Consider the following 22,346-nt stretch of genomic DNA (forward strand, 5'->3'; position numbering starts at 1 on the left):
ACACGACACTCTAACAAACTTTTACATATAAGAGAGGACAGATTTTTAAATAAATAAAAAAAAATGTTTTCCTGCTCATGTTTAAACTTATTGCTACATACAACTGAATCTTAGTGTGTAAAAAAATGCAGTAAAAAAGTTGCTCCTTGTACTAAGAGAAAGAGTTAATTTATTGTGGGCGTGGTGACGGAGTGACGTCCAAACCCCGGAACCTGAATTACACAATGTTTCCCGTTGAGTTGAGAGATGTGTGATGTAGTTATACAGGTTTCGGTGGTTAAGTCAGGTTACACAGTTTAATACCAGTGCATGCAGTGTGGAAATACACAGTATTATGAGCTTTTAAGTGGGTGGAAGAACTGGAGAAAACTGATCATGTTTTAAAAGGCAGCTAGCCGAGTTTAAAAGTTTGCACAAAGGATTTTTTTTTATTATTGTTATTATTTATACATAAAACAATGGATGTCGTGGAAGGAGCTGAAGGTGGAGAAAACGTTTTGGATTTGTCCCATTTGAACTTAAACAGTGTGAATTTTGAGACTCTGAGTGAAAAACGGAGGACGGAAACAACCGAGCTTCACCTCAGCTACAACAGACTGGCGGCACTTCCGGTCTCCATCAGCCGCTTCACGAGCCTCGAGTTTCTGGACGTGAGTAATAATGGACTGTCGGTCCTGAGCGACGCCGTTACTGGTCTGACCCGACTCAAGACTTTCATCGCCAAAAACAACCGCCTGGATGAGTTCTCTCTGCCCAAAGACCTCAGCTCGTTACAGAGGCTCGAGGTGGTCAATCTCAGCGGGAACCGCTTCGAGGAGATCCCCCAACAACTGCTGCAGTTACAGCAACTACACTCACTGTCCTTGGGGGGAAACCGCCTCAAACACATCCCCCCTGAGATAGACATCCTCACCAGGTCTGTATCGTATACATTACATTCATATATCACACCCAAACACATCCCTCCTGAGATAGACATCCTCACCAGGTCTGTATCGTATACATAAAATATACATTACATTCATATATCACACCCAAACACATCTCTCCTGAGATAGACATCCTCACCAAGTCTGTATCTTATACATAAAATATACATTACATTCATATATCACACCCAAACACATCCCTCCTGAGATAGACAGGTAAGCGCGTGCGCGCACACACACACACACACACACACACACACACACACACACACACACACACACACAGGTCCATCTACATGATGTAAAAGAAACCATGATTCATCAGACCAGGCCACCTCTTTCCATTGCTCCATGGTCCAGTTCTGATGTTCACGTGCCCATTGTTGGTGCTTTTGGTGGTGGACAGGAGTCGGCACGGGCGCTCTGACCGCTTTGTGGCTACGCATCAATCTGTGATGCACTGTGTGTTCTGACATCTTTCTTTCATAGCCAGCATGAACTTTTTCAGGAATTTGTGCTACACTAGCTCTTCTCTGGGATCGGAACAAACAGGCTAGCCTTTGCTCCCCACTCGCATCAGTGAGCATTGGACCCTGTCACTGGTTCACTAGTTGTCCTTCATTGGACCACTTTTGTTAGGTACTAACCTCTGTATACTGGGAAGCGTATACCGTAGACCTGCTGTTTTCACAATTTGGCCCTTGTCAAAGTTGCTCAGATCCTTACACTTATAATTTTTCCTGATTCCAACAGGTCAACTTCGAGAACTGACTGTTCACTTGCTGCTTAATCTATCCCAACCCTTGACAGGTGCTAATGTAACGAGATAATCGATGTTATTCATGTGACCTGTCAGTGGTTTTAATGTTATGGTTGATTGGTGTATAATATACATTACATTCATATCTCATACTCGTACACATCCCTCCTGAGAGCCTCCCCAGGTTTGTATCTTATATATAATATACATTTATATATCACACTCACACTCATCCCTCCTGGGTTAGACAGCCTCACCAGGTCGGTATCATATACAGTTATAGGCAAAAAAGCACGTATACTCTCCTTTCCGTCTCTGTATTTATTTATACACCTTTAGGTGTATATATAGGTACACCGTTCCTACTTCCACAATTATTAAGAGGGTAATTAGCAGCCAGGTGTTACTAATGAAATGCAAAAGATTAGTTAGTCATCAATAAGTGTGACTACCTCTATAAAAGATGAACTTTTGTCAGTTTGGAGCACTCAGGTGTGTGTCTACATCATGCCAAGAAGAAATGACATCAGCCATGACCTCCATGATGCAATTGTTGCTGCTCATGAATCTGGGAAGGGTTATAAGGCCATCTCCAAACAATTTGAAATTCACCATTCTACAGTGAGAAGGATTGTTTACAAATGGAGAGACTTCAAGACATTTGCCAGTCTTCCCAGGAGTGGGCGTCCCAGCAAATTGAGTCCAAGGTCAGACCGTTTAATGTTCAGAGATATAAAGAAAACCCCAAGAGAGGGACCAATCATGTGACCTAAAGACTAAACAAGCATGGCTTTCATGGAAGGGTGGCTAGGAAAAAGCCCCTCCTCTCCAAAGTGAACATGGAGCATGCCTTAGGTTTACAAAATTGCATCTGAACAAAACACAAAAGTTTTGGAACAATGTCCTTTGGACTGATGTCTGAAAGATCGTGTTGGATTTTGTATTTAGCTCCATCTCCAGAATTTCTTCCTGTTCCAAAACCGCTAATTAATGACCTGTCACCATGCACAGAGCAAAAACACCCATTTTTAAACTTTTCTACTGCTGAAGTAACAGTCAGAGCAGAGTATGAAATTAAGACCTACACTGTTACTATAAGCAATCATTAGACACACTGAGAGTTAATCCCACAGTTGGTGTGTCACTGTGTTTGTCCTACTTGGCATTCTGCTGCTGCTTCCTCGGTCTCCTCCACTGTCCGAGTAAAAAGCCTCGGCTCGGCAAGGCAAGGGTTTTCCTTATAGCCGTGGAGAATCAGGAGAACGTACACACGTAGCTCAGTGACACATCCACAATGACAACATTTTGTGAACCCTGTGACTTTTTTTTTTTTTAGTTATTATACCACAGTGCTGTTGAATTCTCAAATGATTGGGCAGAGAGTGGTGATTCGGTTTCTATAACAGCAGCTCTGACAGTAGTGTGGCCTGCTGGACACATCACAGATTTATTTGAACTCTTCGGCTGTGTTGGATTCAGTATGTCATTTTGTGTTACTCCTTTTAACCCATTTCTTTCCTAGCCATTATCACACTTCTTTTTGGAATATATGGAATATAGACTTTGTTTACCTGAAATCATGCCTTGTTTACGAGTCAAATAAGGACATTTGATGTATTATTTGCACTTATAGTCAAAACCAGAATCAAACATGATAATCAAAGACTGTATCAAATGTGTGTCAAAATACTTGTTTTGACATCATTTCAGTGTTCTCCCCAAACTACATCTGCGCTGTTTCAAAACTCACCGATATGATTTTCTTTATAAAGAAAAGACAGAAAAAAGATTAAATGACGAACAAACCACATTTACATTGCAAACATCAAATATTCTGTCAGGGTAAAAGATAAAATGAGATCATTTTAATATCTCGCATGTGTATGTTTTCATACACAAGAGTGGTATTGTGTGGTAAGGACTTGCAAATATATTTACTGAATTTGTGGCACACAATGCTGGTCTACACATTCCTTGGGGCACAGAGTTGGCACCTCTTCCTGTTCTTTTCATGGGGCAGCTGCTGGGGTGGCAGAGCATGCATCCTGTACATCCCTCACCAATCTGGCAGAAGTCGGTGTGCGAGGGAGGCACTGTCATCTTTCAATATTAGGAGTCACCGTAGCTCTCCTTAGCTTTTCTGGGAAGAGCCTTGTCCCCTAGTTCCAGGCTGTCCACACTGCAGAGGAGTTGTAGGTTCCAGGCTGTCCACACTGCAGAGGAGTTGTAGGTTCCATGCTGTCCACACTGCAGAGGAGTTGTAGGTCCCAGGCTGTCCACACTGCAGAGGAGTTGTAGGTTCCACGCTGTCCACACTGCAGAGGAGTTATAGGTCCCAGGCTGTCCACACTGCAGAGGAGATGTAGGTTCCACGCTGTCCACACTGCAGAGGAGTTGTAGGTCCCAGGCTGTCCACACTACAGAGGAGTTGTAGGTCCCAGGCTGTCCACGCTGCAGAGGAGATGTAGGTCCCAGGCTGTCCACGCTGCAGAGGAGTTGTAGGTTCCAGGCTGTCCACACTGCAGAGGAGTTGTAGGCAGCCTTCTAAGATGTTCTAGAACACCACCATGGGCCAGTGGATGGGCACTTGAGGGGGAATGAAGACCACATTAAATTTCCATTCTTCATTGTGAAGGTGCAGAATGGAATGTGAGCATGGCGGCCGCAACATATTTGGAGCTCACAGCTAGGGGAAAAAAAATAGTGGGATCATGTTGTAACACAATTTTCCTACAGCAAACAGATTCAATGTTGTGGTTGCTGTTGTTGTTTTGTTTGTTTGTTTTTGTAAGGTGAGGTTCCCATGGTAGAGTATACGATCCCAAGAACATTTGTGAGTCTCTCCGGGGTTTCGTGATTTTGCAAAATCAAGCAAACTCCGGAATATTCAGAGGAACTTAAAATTTTTCTAAATTACCAGAGTTCCCACAGATTTGGGCCAAGACATATCATGTGATGTCATCACAACACGCGTTCAGCCAAAGCCCTCTTCGATTCACCTGCGTCGAACATGAGTACAGCAAAAAGCTCTCATTTACCAACAAACCTCACTGCGAAAGACAGTGCAAAACAATTTTGTGTAATTGCACTTTCACAAATTTAAGTAGTTTTCCTGAAAAAAGCACAAATTTAAAAAAAAAAAAAAAAGACACAGCAAAATCAAGCAATTTTGGCCGCAACAACCAAAAAAAAAACGTGCGAGATCCTGTATGAACTGGACTCTGATAAGGGGTCAGACACAGTGTTGTGTGTGAGTGAGAGAGAGAGCGAGAGAGAGATGTAAGAAATCATTTTCCCTCCATGAGAGCAGCATGTGAACATTTGTGACTGCTCTCAATAAACCTTATCTTAATGTCTCCATGTCATACTGACACACACACACACACACACACAAACAAGCTCTGACTGGCTTCCAAATCTCCAAACTTTATAACCCATCACTGATCCAGGAGACGTTTTACTTTTATCTTCAGATGTTTCTCAACGTCTGTGACTTGTTTTATTGATTTATGAAATAGGAATCGCTGAGTGCAGGTTCCTGACCTTTTGGATAAAGTCAGTTTGATTTTGTACTGAGAGGTGACTTGTTGGTGTTGGTGAATGTTTGCAACAGTCAAAAAAAAGCTCTGTTTAAGAGCTTTAGTCACTTACAAGACACAGTACATATGCTGTATGGAAGAGGGAGAAGCAGAAGAGATGGCTCACTCTCTCCTCTGACCTCTGTTTAGCCTGGTAGGAAGTATAAACATCCAGGAAACTGAACCATATTGCGAAGGACTTTGCTTACACTTTGGGTGTGTCTGAAATGGGGAAAAATGCGAACTAATGTTGTATCCTGAGACCTGAAGAATCAAATGTTTGCATTGGATACTTTTCATATGGCTTTCACAGATTAGTATTTTTTATTTTTATTTTTAGATCTAAACCAGGGGTCGGGAACCCATGGCTCTTTCAGTGATTGCCTGAGGCTCAACGGCAGGGTAAAAATTTTATAAAAACAATCACAAATCATGAAACTGTTGACGAAAAAGTGTCAATTCAATTAAAACTCTACATATTATAAAATACTGGGTTACTGAGCAGAAGGTCGGGGGTTCAAGCCCCAGCACTGCCAAGCTGCCTCTGTTGGGTCCTTGAGCAAGGCCCTTAACCCTCGCTGCTCCAGGGGCTCTGACCCAAACCTCCTAACATGCTGGGGTATGTGAAGCAAAGAATTTCACTGTGCTGTAATGTATACGTGACCAATAAAGACTCATTATCATAATCGATGCCCGTTTTTCATGTATACACAAACCAATCGTGTTGTGGCACAACAAGCTCCGATTTGATTGGATAATGTGGAGCAGAGCAGTAATTTCCCGGTCCAGTTCATAAATCGGTCAGTCTGTTTTCAGTTTTTTAACAAAGGTGAAATGGGTACAAGAAAGAACAATAAGAACTTTTTATTTTTCCAGTCCGAACAGACAGACCAATTTGCATATTTGGAAGTCGCATTAATGGTAAGTAGTTTTCAGTTTGCTCTTGCTCTTGCTCATGTACTGCATCTTGTATTGATTTACCATTTGATGAAACTATCATAGTTGGTTAAGTGAAGTCCAAGTGCACTAGGTGAAGTACAGGTTATTAGGTCAAGAACTCACAATGTAAAATGGCCTTTATTACATTACCACTTTTTATAATTATGCAATAATCGTAAAGATAATAACTAGAATAATAAGGAGACAAATATAAAAATGTCAATAAAAAAAAAAAAACTTTTCTCTGGCTCTTAAAAGGAAAACAATTTTTTTTTTTTTTTGGCTTTTATGGCTCTGCCAGCTGAAAAGGTTCCCGACCTCTGATCTAAACGATAAACTAAACTTTTTGTATACATTAGAAATTAAATTATTGAACAGTAGGTGTGTAATAATACTCTTTGGTCACGATTTAATTCGATTCATTTCTCAGAATGTTTTGAATGAAGAAAAATGATGACCTGAATAAACTCCTTTTAACTGACTAGATTTCTAAAAGAATAAATAAATAAATCGCTATGATTAGAGATTTAATATTGTAAACAAAATGTAACCAAGTTCACCATATCTTAAAAATAAATCAATAAAATGACAAATTCTGACTGAAAAAATGTTGATTGAATAAACAAAGTCTCTGACCTGGGGACTTTGAAAATGTTTGATTGCAACATAATGAGCTCCGTAGCAGTGCCTGAAGTGTCAATTTATCTGGAAATAGAGTTCCAAGTAAGATTGATACTAAATGCCCACTAAAATGCCCAAAGTCTGTGGCCTCTGGTGTTGTTTGAAAGCTACTGACGAGCTCTTTTTAACTATTATAAGGTGGCCATGTAACTGTATAACGTATAATGCATGGAAATTAGTATTGAATGTTATAAGTACTGAATATGTTAGTAAAACTTTCTATTGTGTAGATTATAACATGGCCTCTTTGACTTTGTTTTCAGATGAAAGAAAAAAAAAAACATCTGTCACTTAAAGAAAAACAAGCTTTTTCATGAATGAGAAGCTCGTAGGTGGTGTTTACTCTTTCACCCGCAGTAGTGCGCCCTCTGCTGGCTGTAAAGTGTAATGTTTGTGCATGGTTTGCATGAATCTTGATTCTCAGTTTCTTATGGTATTAGTAATTGTACTTTGACACAGGTGACATTTTGGCAGCTGATTGTATGATTGTGTCAGACTGCTGTCTCACCCCTCACGTAGGCTTTAGTTTTATAGTAAATGTTCAGGTTAGTGTAGAACTGCAGTGCTGAGTTTGGGTCAGAACATGCACGCGTACACACGCGCGCGCACACACTTGTCCCTTTGGGCCACATTACACCCTAGGTCAGTCCATTAGTGAGACCTGCCCTATTTCTTCTTGTGTGTGTGAGGGGGGAGCATTGATTGTAGAGACTCGGCTCGCCGACCTCTGCAGGAGAATGGGTCATTGATGCAGAAGTGAATGGCTGTGTTCAAGGAGAGAAACACTGCGGGCTCAAGAGAATAGAGAAAGCCGGACGGCTCACACACGGCCCCCCCCCCCCATCTCTTTCTCCCTGTTTCTTCCGTTATCAGACATTTTTTGATTCCATCTCGTGCCTCGTCTCTGATCACGTATTAAAGTGCACTGGGTATGATCTTGGAAGGAGGCACACACACCATAGTCACTTATAATAGTTTACAGTTCTAATAGTGTCACTGATTTTTTGTGTGTGTGTGTGTGTCTCCTGCAGTTTGGAGCTGCTGTATTTAGGAGGAAACATGATCTCATCAATCCCAGTGGAGCTGGCCAACCTGCCTGTGCTCAGTTACTTGGCTCTGTGTGACAACCGCATCCAGAGCATCCCACCACAGTTCACCAGGTACACACACACACACACACACATACCTTTTTGATTTCTTTAGTAGTGTGCATAGTGAAAGGCACTTGGTTAACAGGGTTGTCTGTGCTCATCATGTTTTCTTTTTTTTGTTTTTGCTCTGTCATTCATCCTCGTCAGTCTTCCTTTTGTTTCCAACCCATTCTTTCTCCACTTTCTCTCTCTCACTCTCTTTCTGTATCTCTTTTTCCATGTCAGTTTCTCTTTCTCTCTCTCTCTCTCTCTCTCTCTCTCTCTCTTTCTCTGTCGGTTTATTTCTGTTTCTCTCTCTTGCTCTCCCTCTGCCTTACTCTCTGTCTGTCTCTCACTCGCTCTCTTCATTTCTCCCCTCTCTCTCTATCTCTTTTTCTCGCTCTGTTCCACTCTCTATGCTCAATGTCTCAATCTTGTTTTCTGTCTCCCAGTGTCTTGCCCTCTGTCACTCACTCTCTCTGACTGTTTCTTTCTGTTTCTCTCTCTCTGGGGTTCTCTGTCTCTCTCTGTCTTCTGCTGTCTCCCTCTCCCTCTGTCTCCCCCTATCTCTCGCTCACTCTCTCCTGCCTCTGTCCCTCTCTGTCAGTCTGTCCCTCTGTTCTTTCTCTCCTCCTCACTCTCTCTCTCTGTTCAGTAATAAGTTTTATAGGCATGACCTTATGGAGTTACAGTACTGTTATTAACAAACGCATTTAGTTTTGAATTGAATTGTTATAATAAATGCAATAGTAACGATAAATTCTAAAGCTCAAATAAGACTCTCGCTCTCTCTCTCTCTCTCTCTCTCTCTCTCTCTCTCTCTCTCTCTCTCTTGCTTACTCCATTCTCAAGGCTCCACTCCCTGCGTTCTCTCAGTCTCCATAATAATCTCCTGACCTATTTGCCGCGTGAAATCCTTAGCCTAGTGCAGCTCCAGGAGCTCAGTCTCCGTGGCAACCCACTGGTCGTGCGCTTCATTAAGGACATGACCTATGACCCCCCGTCACTGCTGGAACTGGCAGGTCGCACTGTTAAAACGCGTAACCTCCGCTACTCGGAGCAGGACCTGCCCGCGGACCTCGTCAAATACCTGGACCTGGCCAGCAAGTGCCCTAACCCCAAGTGCGGAGGTGAGACACTGAAGCGTGAGATGAGGGACATTACCCAGTGTACGACCTTCAAAATATTAGAGTAACATGCTTGTGAGACTGGAGCAAGTGAAACCAGTAGATTTTCTTTTGATATACTCTTCCTGAAATGTCCTGTTCCTCTGGAAATTACAGTGAACTTTTATTACTTCTTTTTTTTCTTTTTTTTTTTTTAAGAGATTACTGTTTATTAGGTATAGATTTGTACAGAATAATTTTGTCCGTGTGGGTTTCCTCCGAGTTCTCTGGTTCCCTCCTAAAATCACGCAGGTAGGTGGATTGGTGATGCTAAATTGCCCCTAGGTGTGAATAAGTGTGTAAGTATTTTTTTTAAAAAAACAACTAAATAGAGCCTTTGGTCAGTTGAAATTGATGTTGTACTGGAATTCCTGTATGAAGGTCAACTGCATCTGAGGAAATTTCTCTCAAATGTACTGTATAAGACGACTGAAAGTATGCATGTGTCACTTCCCCTGCAGGTGTGTACTTTGACTCGTGCGTGCGCCACATCAAGTTTGTGGACTTTTGCGGGAAGTACCGGCTGCCACTCATGCACTACCTGTGCTCCCCAGAATGCACCTCTCCCTGCAGCTCCAACCCTCAGAGCGATGCAGACTCGGACGACGACCAGTCCGTCCCGGCCGATCGGCTGCAGAGAGTGTTGCTGGGGTAGCACGCTCACACACACATGCTTTCTTACACTCTCACACTCTCTCTCTCTCTCTCTCTCTCTCTCTCTCTCTGTCTGTCTGTCTCTCTCTCTCTCTCTCTCTCTCTCTCTCTCGCTCTGACTGCTCCAGCTTCTTCAAAAGCACTGAATTTCACAGCCCACCTGATTCAGTCTGTCAACTAAAGCCAAAAATGCTTTTTATTTTCACTCCAGTACATTGACCCTGCCATCCTTCTCCCATTGCTCCATCTTAAGATCTATTTCAGTTCTTATTAGCTCACGTGAAGTTTGGTAGCTGAGCCTAGGCATGGCGTGAATGTAAAACGAAGTTACCGCAGTCTCCTGAAATTCCGCCTTTTCATAAAATATAAGATTTTATGACATTGCTGCATTAAAAGCAAACTAGCTAAAAAATTTTTTAAAAAAACAACGTACAATTCAGTCTCTTCAGCTGCGGTTTTCTTCACTCAATGTCTTGTGCTGCAAGTTGCCACTGTTACGCTGTTTTCCCCTCATGCTCGCTATCCACGACCAAATTCTCTGGTGGTTACACATTGCCAGAGACAACTATTACGCACACAGTAACAACACTGAGCCTCATTTATCAACCTGTATACGAACAGATTTATTTATTTACTCGTGCTCCTGAGTGCGTGTGCATGTGTATGAAGAATAACTAATGTAACCCTCGACTTTAAGTGATGTCATTAGCACGGATTACCGCACGTGTATATCTGGAATATATATTGTCGAGGTTAAATTGCTTATGTTGTTTACGTTTACAGCATTCAGCAGACACTCCTTATCCAGATTGACGTACAGAAGAGCTTTGGAGTCTCTATCAAAAACACGTCCTTGTGTTAGTTCACTAGGTCTGGGACTAAGAGTACCACTGAGAACATTTTTGTGAAAAGCAGTCATTGTATATTACTGGCATTAGTTAAAGACTATGAAAAATAAAGCACGTGAGCCAACGCAACCACATAAATTAAGACAAATAAAACGAATCATTCAGTTATGACAAAAGAAACGGCGGCGTAAACCATAAACAAATGCCTTATCTGATAGCATATTTAAATCTTGCTTATTATTATTACATATTATTGAATGTTTTATTATATGTTTATTGGCATTGAAGTGAGTCAAAATAACTTGCACTTCTTCATTTCAGAGTTTACCCTTTTATGGAGTTTATGCAAATGTGCTGTGTTGGGAGCACTATTTGCACTTCTGGAGGGAGAAATGTAGTTCAGTTTGGCTTCTACAAACGTTTACACACAGCATTTTGATTAAAGATCGATAAACGAGGCCCAATGTTCATTGAGATGCTCCGGTTGTTGTCATGGTGATGAACCGATGTTTTTAATTTCAAGAGCAGCAGCATGTTCGCTGGCAATCGAAACACGTTTTCGGATTACACGCCAACTCCGAAGTCGAGTCTTTCGAGGGTGTGTTAAAAACCGTACTGAAACACAGTTTGGGAGAGCTGTCCTGCACATGCCTAATATCTCTGGGTACAGTTGTGCCTAAAAGTTTGCATACCCCTTGCAGAATCTGCTCAATCTTAATAATGTTAACAAAATAATAGGGATCATAAAAATGCAATGTTTTTTATTTTATTTTATTTTTTTAAATTTTTTTTTAGAACTGTCTTGAAGAAGCTATTTCACATAACGGGGTAATTTTTTATAAATTCAGCTATTATCTTGTCTTGTGGACTATCTGTAAACATCTGCTACGTGAAATAGCTTCTTCAGGACAGCACTAAATAAAAAAACAACATGGGATTTTTATGATCCCTCTTATTTTGTTAACAATATTAAGGTTCAGCAGATTCTGCAAGGGGTATGCAAACTTTTGGGCACAACTGTATCTTAACAGGAGAGACATCCGTTTCCCTTCATTTTCCTCACCAGGTAACTCTGTAGCTTTGGGTTTCAGACTGAAATGTGATGCACTACAGAGTTTTCTTGCCTTTTCTACCTGTTGATGTTTTCTTACACCACTAGGGGCCACGTGGTGCTAAAATTGTGACTCTGGCAATAAAGAATCCTTAGAGACGCATCGATAATTATTTTTTAATTTTTTTTTTTAGATACGTTTTTTAGTACTCGCCAATAGTGATACTGATACCAGAATGACTAACCGACTTATTAATGAATCAGGGGTGTTTTATAACATGTTATTTAGCTCCGTTTGTGTTCTGGTTTCGATAGTGGCCGTGAAAAGCGCACAAGTGTGTATTCATGCACTTACACTTCTAGGCTTGTTCCAAATAATATTAGGTAGTTAGGCAGATTTTAAATGAAGTGGTGTTAGCTAGCTCCATTAGTTACATTGTATCGAGTAGTGTTGCAGAGGAGAAGAGCAGGGACTTGTTTCACTTCGGGAAAGCTCTTCTGTACAGCTGTTAGAAATGTATGTTTGATTGTTTTCATTTCCATCAGAATCCATTCATCCTGTCAAGACCAACATACTGGCAAAGAGCTGTTATTTTCACTCATCTCGCGGTGTTTTTTTTTTCTCACCCAACTAGCGTTTGCTGTTTCTACTTGTATTGTAGGAAAATGCTGTAATTCCTCTGCTTGATATTTTACACAGTCTGCAGTGCTCTGCTTAGATTGCTGTCAATATTCATGAAATGCGTTCGTATCGCTGTCTGTTTGTGTCATCTGTTCATTAGTGCGATAATGTACACTTGGAACCTTTTTACAAATACAAGTAAATGGGCACTAGGTATTACTTATTACTTATTGTTATTATTAGAGGTATTGATGCGTCCCCAGTTTATTTAAACCAGGGTGCCTTGGTATATGTGTAGGAAATATAATGTCTGCTCTTACAGCCTTTTTTCTGCTCTGTGTGTCTCTGTAGTTGATTGATTGTATATGCACATATCTTTAGATTTTTCAATCTAACAATTAGACTGTGAATTTAAAAAAATACTGTTTGAAGTAAAGTTTATAATATTGCTAATATTGATACAATATTGGTACATTGGTATATTATTGACGTTATTGATAACATGTCAATGCGTGAGTGAGAGAGTGTGTGTGTGTGTGTGTGTGTGTGTGTGTGTGTGTTAGAGATCAAGAAATTGTACCCCTGTGGCCTTGTAGGTACTTCTCTGAGGCCTTTAACAACGTATGGTTGCAGACATCTTTCTTTTATGTCACGTTTTGTGTCTTCGCTGTCTATTAAGATAGCTGTTACATCCCTTTTACAAGCTAAACCTATTAACCCGAGGAGGGCCTAAGTAGAATATGGTAAAAAATTTCTGAGGTATTATGATCTGACATTTATTCAATGTGAAACTTTTTTTTTTTTTCTGAACAATTTAAACTGCAATTATTTTCACCTTCAGTCAAAAATTCTGAAATATTTTCATTTAAAAGATTCAAAACATTTCAATACATGAGGCGGGAATGGATAAATGTTCAAGAACACGTTTTTATAAACATGTATTTAATTGTACTTATTGTCCATTTGCTTATCTAGTACTACTCAGTAGTCAGTCTCAAAGGCATTATTAGGCATTATTTGAAATGGTTATTTTAAAGTCAAGACTGACTGTAGCACATAAAAATTTGGCTCATTACACGTAACATTGAGCTCCATTTTTATTTTATTTAACACGCGATATTAACGACTAGGCAACCAAATGTGATTTTTAATCTGGAACTCACTGTGTATTGCTTTTGTATCAATTAACCCTATCACTAGTTCTGCATCTCCTTATATATATATAAATCTAATATAAAGGAGATGTAGAACTAGTGATAATAGTGTAAAAGTGTAGTGATGACTAATTCTGCCTTTCTCATTTTAAATAATTATATATATATATATATATATATATATATATATATATATATATATATATATATATATATATATATATATATAAAATATAAATTTAAAATGAGGAAGGCAGAATTAGTCATCACTACACTTTCCTCTAATGTGTAGAAAATGCACTTTGTCACCTAATATAGTAAAGGAATAATAAAGTGTTTTATTAAAAAAAATTGTTGTTGTTGTTGGCTTTCTCTCCTGGAGAATCTAAATCCTCTAATTACTTTACCATCTTGTTATGAGCAGAAATTACCCAAAATGCACTGCAATCTTTTGCGACTTTTGAAAAATAAGCTGAGAATCTGTTTCTACAGTAAACATGTACAGTACCGTACATTCTGATATACAAGCTGCAATATTGAGAAGGATAGCTTTCATATCTTGATCTGAAAGCTGTTATTAGTTCCATATGTACTGTATATGTGTATATTATTATAGTCTTTTAAAGAGAAGTGGATTAGGACTCTCCTGTGTATGGATTGCAAAAACTCCTAGTAAATGTGTCTGTATTAGTGATGATAATTCAGTGATTTAGATCAAATGCCTCAGCTCACCAATAAGAGTCGACACTCGGCTTCCAAACAGCTCACTGCCATTTTTTTCTATATTAGGAAAATGTTGGTGATGTTTTGACCAGATCTTCTTTGGATGGAACTGTTTACTCCAGACCTTCTAATCAGGGGTGGTACTGAGAAATTACACTTACGTAAAAGTATAGATCATGTTGAAAGTGAGAGTAAAGAAAGTTCTTTTTTTGTTTGTTTTTTAAAAAGGTTACTACTTTTAAATATATTCAAGCATCAAATAGTTTTGATTAGTAAATCTTTTTTAACTGTTAAAATGAAGTTAGTCATGTTTTTATATGAAAAGAATCTTTGATAACTCATCTGAAACTGCTAGATGATGATATTACACTTTTGCCTGAAAACATCAATCAGTCTCTGTAGGTTTGCAATATTTACCATTAGGTAGAACTAGTGTGCCTTATAAAGTTATGAAATGCACATGCTTGGCTGTAGGTTTGACTACACTGTGTAGCATGAGACGTTGGTGATGAATTGGCGCTCTACATTGATGAACTATACTGAACCAATTGGAATGTAAACTGAGCCCCAAAGTACTTTGAAGGCCTTAATAAAAATGTAAGGAGTAAAAAGTTGTTGTTTTTTTCCTTAGAAATCAGTACAATTATTCAATTTCAGCAACATTCTTATAAAGTATAAACACACCAAAACAATAGTCAAGTTCTGTCCAACCTGCTTCTAAATAACAAAACATTGGACTGTATTTTATACAATCTATTTACGTAATCAGTAAATCAGCAAGACACTACAAATGAAAAATATTCATTTGAATTCATCCTGATTACACTGCACGAGTAATGACCTTGTCTACAGTACATCTTGTAGGGAATTAGCCCGGGGGAAGGGCGGAGCACAGACCCACAAGAGACAGGTTGCAGTCAAAATGGGTGTTTTATTTGTCCAAGTGTGAGCTATCTGTCGTGAGGAGGTGAGGGTGTGAGAGTGCATGGGGTTTCGTGGGGGCGTGGCTGGCGTTGTGACCTTCTCGAGGGCGTGTCGGGTTCCCGAGGCGTGGGCGTGGGTCTCCCGTGCCGTCATCCACTGTTGAATGCGATCTCACCACCCGGCGGTCTCGTCCGCACTCGCACCTTCGGGGAGAGAGAGAGAGAGATTAGCGATTGGGGAGAGTATACCGTCGTGATCAATGTTGGCGCGCCTATATGCCGCTGAAGAGCACGCACGGAGTCTGTCTCTTAGCCGCCTTCGTCTCGCCCGTATGGCCGGAAGTGCGTCCTTTTATCCTCCTCCGCCGTCGCCTGAGTGGTGGAATTTTCCCGACGGACTCCCCAATCGCCAGCCGGTGTAGCGTCAACGGTCCTGCCCCAACGTGACGGTCCTTCCGGCTGATGGTGTGGTTGGCACGAGGCTGTCCGCTTCGTGCCGGTACGGCAGTTGGGGAAGGAGCGACTTTCTTATTATGTGCGCCGGCTGTCAGTCCGTCGCGACCCTCAGCTCCGAGCCTACTGCCGCTCGGTGGTGGGCCCAGAGTGCGTCTCGTCGCGAGAGCCCATCTGCGTTACCATGTTGGGCCCCCGCCCGGTGTTTAACCTGAAACGAGAAATCTTGTAAGGCGAGAAACCAGCGTGTTACCCGGGCGTTTGTGTCTTTGGCTTTGGCCATCCACTGTAGGGGGGCGTGGTCCGTTACGAGGACGAAGTGCCGGCCAGCCAGGTAGTACCGCAGCTCCTCGATGGCCCACTTTATTGCCAGGGCCTCTCGCTCGACGGCTGCGTACTTCCTCTCAGCAGGGGACAACTTCCGGCTGATATAGAGGACCGGGTGTTCTTCTCCGTTGAAGGTTTGCGAGAGGACGGCGCCAAGCCCGGTCTCGGACGCATCAGTGTGCACGATGAATGGGAGGTCAAAGTCCGGGTTGCGCAGTACCGGCGTGCTGGTGAGGGCACCTTTCAGGGCTTGGAAGGCCCTCTCTGCATCAGCTGACCATCTGACCCGGTCTGGCTGGCCCTTCTTTGTGAGATCTGAGAGGGGGGAAGCTACAGCAGAGAAGTTAGGCACGAACCTCCGGTAGTACCCCGCCAACCCCAAGAAGGCACGTACCTGTTTCTTCGATGTTGGTCGAGGGTAGTCCTTTACGGCCTCGATTTTCTTTGTCTGTGGCTTCAGCATTCCCCGGCCAATGCGGTATCCCAGGTACTGGGCCTCAGTCAGCCCTAGGTGGCACTTCTTGGGGTTGGCCGTCAGGCCGGCCTCCCGGAGCGCCTTCAGGACCTCCCTTAGATGAAACAGGTGGTCGGCCCATGTGGAGGAGTGGATGACTACGTCGTCCAGGTAGGCAGCTGCAAACGTGCGGTGGGGCTGCAGGAGGATGTCCATCAACCTCTGGAACGTGGCGGGTGCCCCGTGTAGCCCAAAGGGGAGAACCCGATACGGCCGGTGGCCGTGCTAAAGGCCGTCTTGGGTCTTGCCTCCGGCCACTTGCCAGTAGCCCTTGGTCAGGTCCAAGGTAGATATGAACCGGGCCCTCCCCAGCCTCTCGACGAGGTCGTCCACTCGGGGGAGGGGGTAGCTGTCAAACTCCGATACCTGGTTCAGCCTCTGGAAGTCGTTGCACAGCCGCATGCTCCCGTCCGGCTTCGGCACGACGACGATGGGGCTGGACCAGGGGCTGCTGGACTCCTCTATGATGTGGTCCCGCAGCATTCGACTAATTTCTTCCTCGATGGCTTTGCGTCAGGCCTCTGGGACACTGTAGGGCCTTTGTCTCACCACTACGCCGGGAGGAGTTTTGATCTCGTGGTGGACCAGCTGGGTCATCCCTGGGGAGGCCGAAAACACATCCGAGAATTGGTCTATCAACTCAGTGAGCTCCTGTCTCTGGGCGGGGGTAAGGTCCTCCCCCAAACCGACTAAGGTACGCTTGCCATGGTCCGTGTCCCGGGCCGCGTATGCCGACACTACTGGGGCCGGTTCTACCCACTTCTTTAGCAGGTTCACATGGTAGAGCTTCTCCTCCGCGCGTTTACCGGGCTGTTGCAGGCGGTAGTTGACCGGGCCCCGGCGCTCGAGGACTGTATATGGGCCTTGCCACCGGGCCAGGAACTTACAGGCACTGCTGGGCACTAACAGGAGGACCCGATCCCCCGGCTGGAATTCTCGGGGCTGCGCTGGGCGGTTGTATACCTTTCTCTGCTCCTCCTGCGTGGCGTGCATGTGCTCCCGGACTATTGGAGCTACCCGGTCGATCCTCGCTTGCATCTCCTGCACATATTCGATGACTGAGCGGAAGGGGGACGGTTGCTCCTCCCAGGCTTCGCAAGCCACGTCCAACAGTCCCCGCGGGTGCCGCCCGAACAGGAGCTCAAAGGGGGTGAAGCCCGTGGATGACTGGGGGCACTCTCGGACCGCGAAAAGCACGTAGGGGAGGAGGAGGTCCCAGTTCCTCCCCTCCTCGTCCACCACCCGGCGCAGCATCCGTTTGAGCGTCTGGTTAAACCTCTCGACCAGCCCATCGGTTTGCGGGTGGTAGACCGACGTCTTAAGGTGCTTCACCTGTAACAGTCGACACAAATCGGCCATTAATTTAGACACAAAAGGTGTACCTTGGTCAGTCAGCACGTCCTTTGGAATCCCCACCTGACTGAACAGGAGTACCAGCTCCCTGGCGATGTTCTGGGAGGTGGCTTTGCACAGCGGCACCGCCTCAGGGTACCGGGTGGCGTAGTCAACAATGACCAAGATGTACTCATGGCCCCGGGCAGACTTGGGTAGGGGGGCCCACGAGGTCCATGCCCACTCGCTCGAACGGGACACTGATAATGGGCAGAGGGATAAGGGGCGCCGGTGGGGGCCTCCGTGGGGCAGTGCGCTGGCACTGCGGGCATTGCTGGCAGAAGGCCCGGACCTCCGTGTCCATCCCGGGCCACACAAAGCGATCCCTCAGCTTCTCCAGGGTGTTTCGTGGACCCAGGTGGCCGCCGAGTGGATGGGTATGAGCCAGATGCATTACGGTTGGCGTCTTGGGTTTGGGCACGACCAGTAGGTCCACCTGCTCCCCGCGGCGGCAGGCCCGCTGATAGAGGAGACCGTTCCGGACGAGAAAGTACGAAGTAGGGAGTCTCAGGTCCGGGTTCTGGTCGACCCCCTCTATCACTCGCACCTGGGCCCAGCAGTGCTTCAGGCGGTCGTCCTCCTTCTGCTCCCGTCCGAACTTCCCCTCCCGGTTCACCTGGTGAAAGACAGACCACAGAGGGTTAGTGGGTTGGGGGGCCCCGGATCTGGACCTCGGCTGCGGGAACTTCCCGGGTGTCCCCATGGACGCAGGTTACGGTGAGAACCCCCCCGGGCAACGCCCCTTGGGTAGAATGGAGGGCCGGGCGAGGGTCACCGTGCTCCCGGTGTCCAGCAGGGCGGTTACCAGGTTCCCCTCGACCCACACCGTCAGGGAGGGGGCCTCCGGCGGCTGTTGTAGATGGAGAGTGCAGCCCGCTAACCATGGTTTCAGAAGCGGTCGGGCAGGTTCCATCTCCGGCTCTGTAGGCATGGGCTCGTCCACGGGGGTTACACGAACGGGTGACCTCTGGCGAGTCCTCCAGGTGCCGGGACGGGGCCGACGGTCGGACCGGGGGCCAGGGGCACCAGAGGGCCGGTCGGGGAGCCGCTGCTCACCTTGGCTGAGCTCAAGGGTGGCCATGGTTCGCTCCAGGGCGGTTAGGAGCTCCTGGGGCGTTGTTGGTACTTGCTCCCCTTCGGCCTGGCATTCTGTGCGGGGTAATGCCCTCAGGAACCGGTCCGCAGCCACTTTTTCTGCCACCTCCGCGGCGGTATGCTGATCCGGCCGGAGCCACCTTTTAGTTATCCGAATGAGGGTGTTCAGCTGTCCGCGTGGTCAGGCCCCCGGTCGATAAGCCCAGCGATGGAACTCTGTCGCTGCCTGGTAGGGGGTTCGCCCACACCATGCCAGGACTCCCTCCTTCATTGCTGCGTAGTCGGCAGCCTCCTCCGGCTCGAGGGCATAGTAGGCCGTCCGCGCCTCTCCCGTGAGCAGCGGGCCGAGGGTGCGAGGCCAGTCGTCACAGTCCCACCCCTCCCGGCGGGCAATACCCTCGAAGGCCTCGAAGTACGCCTCAAGATCTTCGGGGGCGAGGGGGGGAAGCAGGCGGCGGATCTCGCGTCCCGGGTCGGGGAGGGGTATGGAGGCGGCGGGCTGCTGTGTCACGGCTTGCTGCTGGATGCTAGCCTCGAGCAGGTGTTTCAGTGTGGGGTCCATGGTTTTTTTTTTTATTATTATTTATTTATTTATTTATTTATTTATTTCTCTCTCTCGGGTTTTTTTTTGTTTTGTTTTGTTTTTTTTTGGTGCTCGTTTGTAGGCGAGTCTGTACTCTATGCCCGCATCCTCCACCAGTGTAGGGAATTAGCCCGGGGGAAGGGCGGAGCACAGACCCACAAGAGACAGGTTGCAGTCAAAATGGGTGTTTTATTTGTCCAAGTGTGAGCTGTCTGTCATGAGGAGGTGAGGGTGTGAGAGTGCGTGGGGTTTCGTGGGGGCGTGGCTGGTGTTGTGACCTTCTCGAGGGCGTGTCGGGTTCCCGAGGCGTGGGCGTGGGTCTCCCGTGCCATCATCCACCGTTGAATGCGATCTCACCAACCGGCGGTCTCGTCCGCACTCGCACCTTCGGGGAGAGAAGGAGAGAGAGAGAGAGAGAGAGAGAGATTAGCGATTGGGGAGAGTATACCGTCGTGCTCAATGTTGGCGCGCCTATATGCCGCTGAAGAGCACGCACGGAGTCTGTCTCTTAGCCGCCTTCGTCTCTCCCGTATGGCCGGAAGTGCGTCCTTTTATCCTCCTCCGCCGTCGCCTGAGTGGTGGAATTTTCCTGACGGACTCCCCAATTGCCGGCCGGTGTAGCGTCAACGGTCCCGCCCCACCGTGACAGTCCTTCCGGCTGATGGTGTGGTTGGCACGAGGCTGTCCGCTTCGTGCCAGTGCGGCAGTTGGGGAAGGAGCGACTTTCTTATTATGTGCGCCGGCTGTCGGTCCGTCGCGACAATCTACAAAACAAGAAAAAAAAAAAAACAGCTGTAGACGATTTTGCTCTCAACATTCACCTGCAGGAGCCGACTCAAAGTCTTGACTCGTTCATGAACAGCTTTCTGGTCTTCATGTAGGTTTATGCTTTTTAACAACAAATGCAGTCTTTACAGGAGAAACCCAGAGCTCAAACCAAGAACAGACATTCAGAGCTATCAATCACTCTAACAGGGCACACCTGGCCAACACTTGAAAACTTGGGTTAAAACAATGGGCGCCGTGTTTAAAGTTGTTTAACAGATCCAGATGTAAATATCAGGAAGTGAAAGCTGAAATTCTGATCTATCATTAAATATTCATCTTTCGATCTCAAACCCAAATGTCTTCAGTATATAGCAAAAACAAAAGAATCGGCCTTACTGTTGCAGTATTTTCAGAGGGGGCTGATAGATATACAGTACTGTGCAAAAGTCTTGCATATGCAAAGAAATGCTGTAGAGCAAAGCTGCCTTCAAAAATAATGAAATTAAATGTTTCTCCATTAAAAAAAAAATACTATAGCAGTAAACAGGAATAAATAAAACAAAGGCAATATTTGGTGTGACGACCCTTTGCGTTAAAAACAAAAAAAAAGTAGTCTCAAGTAGAGTTCGTGCAGGTTTATAAGGAAATGAGCTGTAAGTTTTACTGAGCATTTCACAGACCAACGTAATATTGCTGGTTTCTTTACTGACATACAAACATTTTTCTGTAACATTTCATTTTTTGCTGGAAAACTAATGTTTGGAAATCTAAATCTGAAAATAAAATCTATAACAAAGTTTGTACTAAAAAAATAGGGTGCCTAAAACACTACAGCACAGTACTGTGTGTGTGTGTGTGTGTGTGTGTGTGTGTGTGTGTGTGTGTGTGTCCCCAAAACTGACAATCACACCCATATGTGGTTCTTCCCACAAAGTTTATAATAATAATAATAATAATAAATCTGGAATGGGATGTACAACCACTTATTGGTGTGATGGTCAGGTGTCCACAAACGTCTGGCCATATAGTGTATTTGTTCTTTCTGGGTCTGTTGTTGTTCCAGACAAACTGAGATGCTTGTCAGGTTGGAGTAGTGCAGTTCAGTCCACTATGTGTGTGCTTAACACTGTTGTCTGCATTAGCACATGAATTCCAAGCACATCAGTGCTACTGAATATAGCAAGCTCTCCTTTTCACTTCAGTTCCCAAACCTTAGTTAATTACAACATGCTCTTTCTCTCAACTGAGAATTCTGCCAGGAGCCACTAACACACTTTTCTTCTCATCTTTTCTTCCCACTGCACTGATGACTGAGGCTATTTAAATGTTTAAAACTATTTTAAATGTCTTTCTAGGACAGATTTGTTGTCTGGACTCTTTTTAGATGCTTGATTGGAGCTCTAAGCCTCTGTGGAATTTTCGTATCCACTTCAATTTGTCTTTGTGTGGTTTAGTGAGTGGCCCTGATATTTAGCCAACATCGACACAATGTAAACAGTTAATGTTATGTTTGACGCGGGGGCCCCCCAAGTGGCAAAACATAAAAGATCTATCGTTGGTAGATCACGAGTTAAGTTCCTGACGATTACACATTGCTGGGAGAATGGGAGTCCAAGAGAATTGGTGTGTTCTCTGGGTGTCCTTCTCTGTCAATCATAGCAACACTAGACAATCGCTCGCGTTTATGAGTTCAAGTATGCTGGAAGGGACGTTAGGTAGGAAAGGTGTTTTCCTCCAGGTATGTTGCACTTCCCTGTGGTAACCTTCATCATCCCTGTATGATAGGGCAGAGCTAGAGGGTGGGAAATAGCTGGGGATAAAATTGTGGAGAAAATGAGAGGAAAATATCCACAAAAACCAACAAAAAATCATTTCTAACTGCTGTTGACATTTTTTATCTTAATCTTGAGTTCACGATTTAATATGTTGTGAGAACGTACAATTAATTATTTGGCAAGAACTTTGGCTAATGGTATATCCATGTTGAAATGATATGTACACTTACAGTACATGTACATTTATGGCATTTGGCAGACACGCTTATCCAGAGCTACTT

At 44.5% G+C, this 22,346-nt stretch overlaps 1 protein-coding gene across 1 annotated transcript; it reads left to right on the forward strand.

The window, feature by feature from the left end:
• The first annotated feature begins 193 nt into the window (after positions 1-193).
• lrrc58b (leucine rich repeat containing 58b) lies at positions 194-13,645 on the forward strand. Its single transcript, XM_053626613.1, has 4 exons — positions 194-916; positions 7,919-8,047; positions 8,870-9,147; positions 9,645-13,645. Exons 1-4 carry the CDS (start codon positions 459-461, stop codon positions 9,836-9,838), a joined length of 1,059 nt encoding a protein of 352 aa, XP_053482588.1. The 5' UTR covers positions 194-458; the 3' UTR covers positions 9,839-13,645.
• The last annotated feature ends 8,701 nt before the right edge of the window (positions 13,646-22,346 follow it).

The sequence above is a fragment of the Ictalurus furcatus genome, chromosome 6, assembly GCF_023375685.1.
Source record: "Ictalurus furcatus strain D&B chromosome 6, Billie_1.0, whole genome shotgun sequence".
NCBI classification, from domain to species: domain Eukaryota; kingdom Metazoa; phylum Chordata; class Actinopteri; order Siluriformes; family Ictaluridae; genus Ictalurus; species Ictalurus furcatus.